This window comes from Lepidochelys kempii, chromosome 18 (genome assembly GCF_965140285.1).
Source record: "Lepidochelys kempii isolate rLepKem1 chromosome 18, rLepKem1.hap1, whole genome shotgun sequence".
NCBI classification, from domain to species: domain Eukaryota; kingdom Metazoa; phylum Chordata; order Testudines; family Cheloniidae; genus Lepidochelys; species Lepidochelys kempii.
The window spans coordinates 20,277,656-20,290,475 of record NC_136397.1 but is presented as its reverse complement, the minus strand read 5'-3'; the positions used below and the strand labels follow the sequence as shown (position 1 = coordinate 20,290,475).

The 12,820-nt window shown below is 46.4% G+C and overlaps 1 protein-coding gene across 1 annotated transcript in view; it reads left to right on the top strand.

Moving 5' to 3' along the window:
- Positions 1-12,592, top strand: part of TTC34 (tetratricopeptide repeat domain 34) — a 49,029-nt gene extending 36,437 nt beyond the window's left edge. The window contains exon 8 of the mRNA XM_073316853.1: positions 9,518-12,592. Within this exon, the coding sequence (XP_073172954.1) occupies positions 9,518-10,039 (522 nt within the window). The 3' untranslated portion in view covers positions 10,040-12,592. The remainder of the gene's footprint in view (positions 1-9,517) is intronic.
- The last annotated feature ends 228 nt before the right edge of the window (positions 12,593-12,820 follow it).

Here is a 12,820-nt window from a genome sequence, read left to right as displayed (position 1 = left end):
CAGATGCCCGATTGTTTGCCGTTGCTCTGACGCCGGGAGGGGCGACTGAGGACACGGCTTACAGGGTTGGCTTCAGGGAGCTAAAATCAACAAAGGGGGTGTCTTTACATCTAGGAGTCAGCGCGGTCACGTGAGTGATCAGGGCATGGACACAGATTTCTCTGAAAGCATGGGCCCTGCCAATACATGCATCATGGTGCTAATGGGGCAGGTTCATGCTGTGGAACGCCGATTCTGGGCTCGGGAAACAAGCACAGACTGGTAGGACCGCATAGTGTTGCAGGTCTGGGACAATTCCCAGTGACTGCGAAACTTTCGCATGCATAAGGGCACTTTCATGGAACTTTGTGACTTGCTTTCCCCTGCCCTGAGGCGCATGAATACCAAGATGAGAGCAGCCCTCACAGTTGAGAAGCGAGTGGCGATAGCCCTGTGGAAGCTTGCAACGCCAGACAGCTACCGGTCAGTTGGGAATCAATTTGGAGTGGGCAAATCTACTGTTGGGGCTGCTGTGATGCAAGTAGCCCACGCAATCAAAGATCTGCTGATATCAAGGGTAGTGACCCTGGGAAATGTGCAGGTCATAGTGGATGGCTTTGCTGCAATGGGATTCCCTAACTGTGGTGGGGCCATAGACGGAACCCATATCCCTATCTTGGCACCGGAGCACCAAGCCGCCGAGTACATAAACCGCAAGGGGTACTTTTCGATAGTGCTGCAAGCTCTGGTGGATCACAAGGGACGTTTCACCAACATTAACATGGGATGGCCGGGAAAGGTACATGACGCTCACATCTTCAGGAACTCTGGTCTGTGTCAAAAGCTGCAGGAAGGGACTTTATTCCCAGACCGGAAAATAACTGCTGGGGATGTTGAAATGCCTGTATGTATCCTTGGGGACCCAGCCTACCCCTTAATGCCATGGCTCATGAAGCCGTACACAGGCAGCCTGGACAGTAGTCAGGAGCTGTTCAACTACAGGCTGAGCAAGTGCAGAATGGTGGTAGAATGTGCATTTGGACGTTTAAAGGCGCGCTGGCGCAGTTTACTGACTCGCTTAGACTTCAGCGAAACCAATATTCCCACTGTTATTACTGCTTGCTGTGTGCTCCACAATATCTGTGAGAGTAAGGGGGAGACGTTTATGGTGGGGTGGGAGGTTGAGGCAAATCGCCTGGCTGCTGGTTACGCGCAGCCAGACACCAGGGCGGTTAGAAGAGCACAGGAGGGCGCGGTACGCATCAGAGAAGCTTTGAAAACCAGTTTCATGACTGACCAGGCTACGGTGTGAAAGTTCTGTTTGTTTCTCCTTGATGAAACCCCCCGCCCCTTGGTTCACTCTACTTTCCTGTAAGCTAACCACCCGCCCCTCCTCCCTTCAATCACCGCTTGCAGAGGCAATAAAGTCATTGTTGCTTCACATTCATGCATTCTTTATTCATTCATCACACAAATATGGGGATGACTACCAAGGTAGCCCAGGAGGGGTGGTGGAGGAGGGAAGGAAAATGCCACACAGCACTTTAAGCACAGCACTTTAAAAGTTTACAACTTTAAAATTTATTGAATGACAGCCTTCTTTTTTTGGGGCAATCCTCTGTGGTGGAGTGGCTGGTTGGCCGGAGGCCCCCCCACCGCGTTCTTGGGCATCTGGGTGTGGAGGCTATGGAACTTGGGGAGGAGGGCGGTTGGTTACAGAGGGGCTGCAGTGGCAGTCTGTGCTCCAGCTGCCTTTGCTGCAGCTCAACCATACACTGGAGCATACTGGTTTGGTCCTGCAGCAGCCTCAGCATTGAATCCTGCCTCCTCTCATCACGCTGCCGCCACATTTGAGCTTCAGCCCTCTCTTCAGCCCGTCACTTACTCTCTTCAGCCCGCCACTTACTCTCTTCAGCCTGCCACTTACTCTCTTCAGCCCGCCACCTCTCCTCCCGGTCATTTTGTGCTTTCCTGCACTCTGACATTATTTGCCTCCACGCATTCGTCTGTGCTGTCAGTGTGGGAAGACAGCATGAGCTCGGAGAACATTTCATCGCGAGTGCGTTTTTTTTTTCTTTCTAAGCTTCACTAGCCTCTGGGAAGGAGAAGATCCTGTGATCATTGAAACACATGCAGCTGGTGGAGGAAAAAAAAAAGGGACAGCGGTATTTAAAAAGACACATTTTATAAAACAGTGGCTACACTCTTTCAGGGTAAACCTTGCTGTTAACATTACATACATAGCACATGTGCTTTCGTTACAAGGTCGCATTTTGCCTCCTCCCACCGCGTGACTACCCCCTCAACCTTCCCCCCTCCCTGTGGCTAACAGCGGGGAACATTTCTGTTTAGCCACAGGCAAACAGCCCAGCAGGAATGGGCTCCTCTGAGTGTCCCCTGAAGAAAAGCACTCTATTTCAACCAGGTGACCATGAATTATATCTCACTCTCCTGAGGATAACACAGAGAGATAAAGAACGGATGTTGTTTGAATGCCAGCAAACATACACTGCAATGCTTTGTTCTACAATGATTCCCGAGTACGTGTTACTGGCCTGGAGTGGTAAAGTGTCCTACCATGAAGGACGCAATAAGGCTGCCCTCCCCAGAAACCTTTTGCAAAGGCTTTAGGACTACATCTAGGAGAACCGCAAATGCCAGGGCAAAGTAATCCTTTCACATGCTTGCTTTTAAACCATGTATAGTATCTTAAAAGGTACACTCACCAGAGGTCCCTTCTCCGCCTGCTGGGTCCAGGAGGCAGCCTTGGGTGGGTTCGGGGGGTACTGGCTCCAGGTCTAGGGTGAGAAACAGTTCCTGGCTGTTGGGAAAACTGGTTTCTCCGCTTGCTTGCTGTGAGCTATCTACAACCTCCTCATCATCATCATCTTCTTCGTCCCCAAAACCTGCTTCCGTATTGCCTCCATCTCCATTGAAGGAGTCAAACAACACGGCTGGGGTAGTGGTGGCTGAACCCCCTAAAATGGCATGCAGCTCATCATAGAAGCGGCATGTTTGGGGCTCTGACCCAGAGCGGCTGTTTGCCTCTCTGGTTTTCTGGTAGGCTTGCCTCAGCTCCTTCAGTTTCAGGCGGCACTGCTTCGGGTCCCTGTTATGGCCTCTGTCCTTCATGCCCTGGGAGATTTTCACAAAGGTTTTGGCATTTCGAAAACTGGAACGGAGTTCTGATAGCACGGATTCCTCTCCCCAAACAGCGATCAGATCCCGTACCTCCCGTTCGGTCCATGCTGGAGCTCTTTTGCGATTCTGGGACTCCATCATGGTCACCTGTGCTGATGAGCTCTGCATGGTCACCTGCAGCTTTCCACGCTGACCAAACAGGAAATGAGATTCAAAAGTTCGCGGTTCTTTTCCTGTCTACCTGGCCAGTGCATCTGAGTTGAGAGTGCTGTCCAGAGCAGTCATAATGGAGCACTCTGGGATAGCTCCCGGAGGCCAATACCATCGAATTATGTCCACAGTACCCCAAATTCGAGTCGGCAACGTCGATTTAACCGCTAATCCACTTGTCAGGGGTGGAGTAAGGAAATCGATTTTAAGAGCCCTTTAAGTCGAAATAAAGGGCTTCATTGTGTGGACGGGTGCAGGTTTACATCGATTTAACGCTGCTAAATTCGACCTAAAGTCCTAGTGTAGACCAGGGCTAAAGTCTTTCCTGCATCAGGCCTAAGACAGGGCCCGGGGCTTCCTGTGACAAGCTGAGCACATCCATCTTCCACAGAAAGATTCTGCAGGTGGAGCCATTGACAGAAATTTCAGAGAAACTCATCAGGAAGCAACCTCACCCAGAGAGGCCACATGTGTTCAGAATGGTCAAAGCCAGCCAACCTTCACCCAGTCTGAAAACAAATGGGTCATTGAAGAAATAATTGTATCATATCAAGAAGCGCTGTGACATAACTTTTGAAATCTTCCACAGTTTGGAAGGTTTGCTCATCAGTCGCACTTGTCAAGGCTACATGCTTTCTCCAACTGCCAGCCTTTTGACACGGGCTAAAACATCTGCGTCTATTCATGATGACACGAATGAAACCAGCCATCCAGGGCTTACATGCTCTTAGCTGAGCCTTGCCTAAGACTTAACGTTTGTGATAGTGTTGTTTATGACTTAAGCATTCCCTCTGCTACAGCATGTAAAAGCACTGCTTCATTTATTAGTATTAGCAGTAATGAGAAATGCATGAGAGGCACACAGTTCTAATGGAACTTTCCTTATTGATCTTTCTGAACCTGAAAAATTATTTGGCTCTTTCAGCCTTCTGAGTCGTGGTGTTGGGTTGTGGGGTTTTTTGTTTATTTGTTGTTGTTGTTTCCTTTTGACAAGGGCTCATCGCTAACTTGCACTCAAGAATAATGGTTAGCAAAGCCATCAGATGACTAATTTTCCCTGAAACCGGAAACTTTCATTTTCAGTCTAGCTCCATCTTTGCTACGAAGACCTGGGTGTTTACATAGAGATTCCCCCTTTGTGCTCTTAACATGGTTGCTTCAGAATTATTTGCCACGTTTTGCATCAGGTAGAGCACGGCAGATAGCTGAATGAAAACAATGAGCCAGCAGAATTGGTACTCTGACAGATATGGCAGTTTCCGGCCATATCCTTGCAAGACCTTATTGTATTAAGTTCCAAAGACTATACTGAAAACGGGCCTGACAAGTGTGGACTTTTGGGACAATAAGTATTAAGTGGATTTCCTGGGGAATCTCTGGGGAAAGGTGAATGCAAATTCCCCAACTCCAGTTATGCAAAAACCCAGATGTTTGAAGCTATGCTCGGTGGAGAGAGTCATTGTCTGCTGATTACCTGTTAGAGAAAACCAAGATCAAAGGCCTGAGCTGTATAAAGAAATGGCTGGATCTGCCCAGTCTTTGTTCTGGTTCTGGATTTAAGATGGATGAATTGGTAACCACCAGGAAAACCCAGTTCTGGGTTTTGAGGGACTAAAATCTACCATAACCCCAGGTTGGAGCTGGTGGTTGACCTCTGTTAAGGTTTTAGCATGTGTGTAGGTTCTTTATTATCTTTTATATGCTTTCTCTATGATGCTTTTACCTTCATAATAAATGTGCTTGCTTAGAAGGAGTTGTGTGGTAACTTGTAACTGCGGGTGACACACTGGCCATTGCCCTGGGAGGGAAAGCAAAGTGCAGGTGCTGGCCTTTTCAGGAAGACTGGCTTGTTGGGGATAACAGAGTGCAAGACAGGCAGCTATGTAGACTTAAAATCCCTGGTCAGGAGGGAGTGTGACATTGGCATCCACCTAAGAGTGGTGCCGCTGAGAGCTGGATGCCTAAAGGGACTGCCCTTGATGGACCATGGAGGAGGACTATAGGTGCAGTTGCCCTGAAACTGTGACAGGGACATAATGCGCAGGAACAACTTAAATATCTTTATGCAGACCATCTGAGAGCAGATGAAAACAGCAAAATCCAAACAGTTCTCGGAAGATCTGTTTGTTCTCTGTCTTGTGGGAGCTGTCCCAAAAGTGACTAGGTAAATGTGGCATGATGAGCTTCAATGTTAATCATCTCTCAATGACATTTTGTGTGTTGAAGGGGTTTCTCACTACCAGACTTAAAATGCAACTGAGGATCTAAGAGTCAAGGGTCTTTCCGCTTCATGCATCATCACTCATGACAAAGATTCTGCAGATTGGATTTTATCCTCAGTTGAATCTGTGCAGCCCCATTATCTTCAATGTGTGAAAGAAGCTAGAATTTGGCCTTCCAGCTGGGCCTCCACCTGTTGATGGTGTGTGAATCAGATAATAATTCAGCTCATTCTATTGCTGGGCTGGCTCTGCAATGTGAACAGAAGTAAAAAGTAGCACACTTTTTTATTATCCCTAATCTGAGAGCATTCAACTCTGTCTACGCCTAGGGCACAGAGCAATTCACTAAAAGGGAGTCATTTTTATACAGTCATCTTCCAGAGCACAACCACAATTTAAACAGAGAGGAGCAAATTGTTTCGATGAAGAGACAGCTCAGTCTGAGTTTCGTTGTTTGTTTCCTCCATTAAAGGGGTTTCTGGGAATTCTTTCCTGGGTATCTGGCTGGTGAATCTTGCCCATATGCTCAGGGTTTAGCTGATTGCCATATTTGGGGTCGGGAAGGAATTTTCCTCCAGGGCAGATTGGAAGAGGCCCTGGAGGTTTTTCACCTTCCTCTGTAGCATGGGGCTCGGGTCACTCGCTGGAGGATTCTCTGCTCCTTGAAGTCTTTAAACCACAATTTGAGGACTTCACTAGCTCAGACATAGGTGAGAGGTTTTTCGCAGGAGTGGGTGGGTGAGATTCTGTGGCCTGCCTTGTGCAGGAGGTCAGACTAGATGATCGTAGTGGTCCCTTCTGACCTTAATATCTGTGAATCATTTCTGCACACAGCAGTTTAAAAAGAGGAAACTGGACTTCAGAAGGAACATACTGAGAAAAAAATAGCAAAGTACACATCCCCAAAATAGCTCCTGATTCTGCATTCGTTGAAGTCAATGGCAAAGTGCTTATTTATTTTGTTACTACAGAGTCGTACCCATCAGACCCTGGGTAGCAGGGTTCTTGTCCCTGGAGAAAACTTGCAAAATTGCACAATACCAAGTTATGCATGACCCTCTCTGCTCCCACAACCAAACTGATACATAGGCATGTAGCTCATCATTTCACCATTGGAAAGCTGTCTCTCAATATATCTTAGGTAGCAGCTTGTGGTCACTACCAGGCCCATAGGCACTGACTCCGAGGGAGCAAAGCAGCCCCTCCCCACCTCTCCATCGGCACCTCCCTCTCTCCCCCAGCACATCCTGCCCACTGCAATCAGCTGTTCCGCAAGGTGCAGGAGGTGCTGGGAGGAGGGAGGAGGAGCGATGGCGGGACATGCTCAGGGGAGGGGGCGGAATGGGGCAGGAAGAGGCAGGGCGGCGGTGGGCCTTGGGGTAAGGGGTGGAGTGGAGGCAGGGTCTGGGACGGAGCCGGGGGGAGCACCCCCTGGCACATTAGAAAGTCGACGCCTATGACCAGGCCAGATTGGATTTGAACAAATAATAGAGCTAGAGATACAAGACTGCATTTCCAGACACTCTTCCATTAATAGTTTTCAAATGCCATTGGAAATTTTACCAAAACCCAAAGTAACTAAGCTCATGTTCTTTCCCAAAGAAAAGCATAGGGTTATCAGCAGATGTTTGGAATAGAGTCTGTGAAATTCCCTGAATCTCAGGCTAAACTTTTCAGAACTCCCATGGGACAGCCCTCCTGAGAGGTTTACAGACCCTTTGCGCTGCTACTATAGACAGAGACTCCAGGAAAGTGTCTTCGCCAAGGGGCAGGAAGAAAATACCAACTAGGTAATTATCGTTGTCAGCCGCGGGTGACAAACAGCTCACAGTAACCGCCAAAAGCTCATCCGAGAATGAAGAGAATAAAGATACTTTCCTGGAAAGATTACATGGACACAACCTGTTAGAATCCTTGAAAATCATGCATGATGCCTCTAGGAAACAAAACTGAAGGTGTGTCTACACTGCAAAAAATAACTTGGTGGCAGCAAGTCTCAGAGCCTGGGCGAACTGACTCAGGCTCACCAAAAATAGCAGTGTAGATGTTCCCGGTCGGGTTGGAGCCTGGGCTCCGAGACCCACCCCTCTTGCCGGATCCAGAGCCCAAGCTTCAGCCCAAGTGGGAATGTCTACACCAGTAATTTTAGCCCCATAGCACAAGCCACATGAGCCTGAGTCAGCTGAGCTGGGCTCTGAGACTTGCTGTCTCAGATGGGAGGCGTTCCACTGTGGACATACCCTGATATTTTTAATAACTTTCTCCAGTGATCAAGAATTGCAAGCTTAGGTCCATTTTTACATATTATTGATTAGTCTTTCCATAGAATCTTTGAAGTTAGAGATCGACAAGACTGCTGAGGTCTAATCTAGCCGTTATGAGAAAGTCCATATAATGAAAAATTACGACTTTTCTGTCATTTTTTCCCCCCCAGCACTCTATAGACTTTAACAGACACAAAAAAGTCCCCTGCTATCGTTTCTATAAAAGCAGTCAAAAAACCCATGGATAAATTACCACGCTCTGTTCAATTCTATGGTTTACAACAATTTCTATAAATCTAATGTGGTCCTTTTCCATCATAGTCTATACGACTTTTGCATGAGGGACTTTCTAGTGCTTTGTCTGGTTTAGTTTTGTAGGAAAGACATTAAGCACCTTTACAAATATTAATGAACCCCTATACCCATGTGACACTGGTCAGTATTGTTCCTGTTTTACAGATGGGTAAACAAGGCACAGAAAAACAAAGTGTTTTAATAACCTAGATGAAAATAACGCATCATTTAACCTCTTTAGTAACACACGCTCTGTAAAGGTTTGTTTTAGGGGGTAACAAGGTGGCTTCCCCCTAAGGACTGGAGGCCAGCGGCCAGCCAATCCTCGTCACAGAAGGAAGAGCTTCAGCCCACGTGTGCTTCACCTTGATGGGGCCTGATAGAGGATTAAGGGATTTCCCCTGTAAAGGGCAGCAGGAAGATGGCGGGAGAAGGAAGGGGGTTCAGGAAATTGCAGAAAGGCTCCTTCAGAGAAGATGCTGACACGAGGGGAGTTGGAAAGTCAGAGCCTGGAGGCTGAACTCCAGCCTGGAAGTGCCTGGGAGTGACTGTTGGTGAGGACCCAGCTCTGGGAAGAAGGGCTCAGGACTCCCACTGGAGGGGATAGAGACGCTGAACTGGGGTTGGGGCCAGGAAGGTCAGTGTGGAAGGACCAAAGAAACGGGACCCCAGGAGAGGAATGTTTAACTTCCCTCTGGACTGAGTTATTAAGGGGCCCTGAAGAGGGGAACAGAGGCAGAGTCCTGCAGAGTGACGTCTGGCCCCAAGGTTGTGCTGAGCAGGCAGCTGACCCTGTTCCATAGGGGAATGGCTGCCAAGACCAAAATTCCTTTCAGGTTTACATTTGAATATGATTGGGACTTCCACGTTGATATTTGAATATGATTATACCCATGTTCTCTCCCAGCCCATGTGCATCTGGTGTTTGCCTTTAAGACCGGCTTGAGTGCTTAGATGAATAGGGATGTAGTTAAGCATGTGCTTAAATACTTTTGTGGATCAGGGCCTTGTGGAGGAGATATGGCTCAAAGGACTGTGATGTACAAAAATAAGGAAGAAGCTAGCAGACTCTAAGCATGTGAGTATTCCCAATGACTGCAGTGAGATTACTCATAGGCTTAATTCAGGCATCTTGCTGAATCAGAGCTTTAAAGTTAGGGATAGTATCAAAGGAACTGAGAAATGGGTCAGCACTGAAAGTGCTCAGGAGAAAAGCCTTCGTGCTGAGACTAACTCATGTGTAGAACAGACTCTATCAAAGTCAGTAAGCAGAACTTCAACTATAAACGTATTAGAGAGGAGAAACAACACAGCGTGCAAAGACGGATGGATGTGTATAATAGCTGAAATGCTACTTCTTTGGCTCATTTTTAAAGGAATAATTACCAGTACTTTCTCTGTCCATAGGTAGCAGCCCAGGAAGGAAATGCATTGATTAAGGACCATCACTATGAGACGGCTCTAAATTATTACTCCCTGGCTATCTTAACAAGCAACAATAATCCACAATACCTTCGGCAACGTGCTGCCTGCCTAATGCACCTGAAGGAATATGGCCAGGCTTTAAAGGATGTGGACAAGGTGATCCAGAAACACGAGTCTCATGGCCTAAGAGCTCAAGTGGAGGATCACTGCTCAAAGGGTCAGATACTCTTATCACTTGCAGAAGCAGAAGCCGCAGTTAAAGAGTACATTCAGGCATTGCAACTAGACCAGTCCCTGGCCTTGTGCAGCATCACTAATGGCCCCGGTAGGAAAATTTTGGCCCAAACATTTCACCAAATTGCACAACATTATTTTGAAATTCCCCATTATGAAGAGGCCTGGAGAACTGTGGATTACGGTCTCATAATTGACAAAAACAATAATGAACTCAAGAAACTAAAAACAAGAATTAAACGAGAGGCGTCCGGGTGCAGCGTTCATTAATCTGTTCTGTTTTGCCCCGTGATCCATTGGCTATGGTTTTTGTTTATGTGAGAACAAAGGAGAGGGTTAGAAGTTTACCATATACAGCACCATCCAATTAATGTTCTGAGTATCTTTTGCATGGCACAAGATGAACTCTGTACTGTGTACAGCAAAATCAAGGGTTTCAGAGCAAGTTACAAACATTAGAGCAAAACTGACCAAGAAATTCAAGTAAAGGAAAGGAGTGCAAACTTCAATATCCAGTATCTTTTTCAATTATTTTTGACACATTTATTAAAATTTAAGATTTTCTTATGGAGCAGGTATTTTCTCTGGATAGTCTGAAGATTAATTCTGGCTAGCACATAGTCTTCTGTCAGATTGAAGGGAAATTCTAAATGGCGTGCAATGTTTGTGAATAATTAGTGTATTAATACTATTGACTGCTATTCTTTTCTTTACCTGTAACATTCATTAGCTGTCTCAAGAGATCCTGCGCTGTATATGTCAAATGAGGAGGTCAAATGGAAGCATTATGACTGTCGCAGCAAAGAAGACATTTGCTATGCATTTTATGTTGCTCATTGGTATTCAGTCTTGCCAATATCCCAATCCTGAGATAAGGGGAGCTCCACAGCTGGGTTTGGGGGTGCTCAGTCCCTTTACCGAGCAGACCACAAATGCTTTATACAGACAATTGCTCGTAGGCTAAAGAGACGAGTAGGATTTAAAATAAGTGATTTAAAAATGTACCTTATTCATGGGTTCACAGGAAAATCATAGAAAGCGCTCAATACACAGACCTGGGGTGGGCAAACTTTTTGGCCTGAGGGCCACATCTGGAAATTGTCTGGCAGGTCATGAATGCTCGTGGTTCTGGGCCAATGGGAGCTGCGTGGGCGGCACAGATGCGGCCCCCGGACAGTAGCTTGCCCACCCCTGATACAGACCCATAGCCTCAGGTATCCTTATATAACATTTATATAGTGATATTCCCTAGAGGGCAATCAGGTCAGGGCCATGCTGTGCTAGGGGCTGTACAACTGTATAGCAAATGACAGCCCCTGCACCACAGAGCTTGCAATCTAAGAGACAAGACACAACAGGCTGATGGAATTCCACTGGACCAAATAGAAAACACAGTGCAGAGAATGGTGCATTGGATGGGGAATGGACCGGACAAAGACCTTTCCAGTCGGCATCCACTTTGCATCTAGAGTGAGTACACAAGGTGCAGAGCAGTGGCATTGCCTGGAATGGCAATGATTTACAGTCACTTTGCACTGGTGTAATCAGTGACTCCAGGTGGCCTATTCCATCTCCAATACCAGAGTCCATGAAACGGGACAATATAATTATGGGGGAGGGGGACAATAAAAAATCTGCTGTTGTAAACAATCTTCAAAGCCATCCTGGAAAACAAGACAGTTGCTTTACTATTTTGATTTAGATTAGAAGGGGAATCAGAACAAATTCACCCCTTTTGTGATGAATTTACATTGTTCACTGAACGACAATATTCCAGTATAAAACCGCAATTGACTCCCCTGGAACCAACCCAGCAGCCAGTGAATGTGACTGTAACCTTTTGACATAACTGTTTTTTCCACCTTCAGAGCACAGGGAGGGTCGGGTTGGGTTTCTTTTCCTTTTCAAGGTCAAGACAGTTTCCAACGAACTTACTGCTGGAGACATTGAGAAGTAATTATTCCTCCTGATTGGCATCAAAAAGCCATAGAACAGCTTCTTCCCAAGCATGAAATTATATTTTTTAGACTAATGGTGGCTACACTTGCAAGCTGAAAGGAATAGGCTGGCTTGTGGAGAATACTGATATTTCTTCTGTTTCTGTGCCCGAACAACTGGTGTCAGTCAGCCGATCGCGTCTCTCTCACGCAAATGTGCGCCTTTCATGGCGTTTGCAGGGCTGCTGTCCAATCACACTCTATATGTTCCCTGTTGCTTGCAATTTGCTGCTTGTCAAGACAATTTAATGCTGGTGAAGGTGCCACATAGGCATCCCTAAAGAATGAAGGCCTCGAGGCCTCTCCAGAAGTGATACACAGGTATCCAAGTTTCCCTAGCCTGTATTAACTTCATTCTGAGAGCCCACTGCTCAGATTTTTCTCTGTTATCACTGTTGTAAATCAGGATTAATTCCAGTGTAAAACCTGTATGAGACTCAGACTCCACACCTCTTGGGAGTGGCTGGGGGAAAGAACTGGATAGCTCGTTCAGCCCTTGGTCCCTCTGCTGAGGGCAGTGTGTTGCCAACCCTCACAATTTTATTACGAGCCTCACAATAATTGGTGTTTTCCCTTAAAGCGCCAGCTCCCAGTGCCATGTGAATCTCAGCTTGCATCTTTTATGTAAACATCTCATTGTCACGGCTGCTGTGAAGCATGAAAATGGAGCCTCAGCACAGCCTAAAGGCTCAAAAGCCAGAAGGCAAATAGCGAGCCAGAAGCTTTAGCCAGTTTCTTTTAATATTAACCTGATCCCAACTAAGTAACATATGATGTAGGATGTCAATTTTTTGTAACTTCGCCTTAATAAAAAGTTTCAAAACTGTTTTTAAAAATGCATTATTTAAAACAAACTCATGATTTTAAGCCATTCTCACAAATTTTTTTGAAGAGGGGGGATGGCAATACTGTGAGAGTGACCAAAAGGGGGATAATGAGTAGCAGTTTTAATGGGATACAGGCACATGGCCGACTAGAAACAAGGCTAAGACTCACCAACTCGTTACACACAAGCCACTGGAAAGGCAAACTTGGAACTACAAAGAAAGGAATT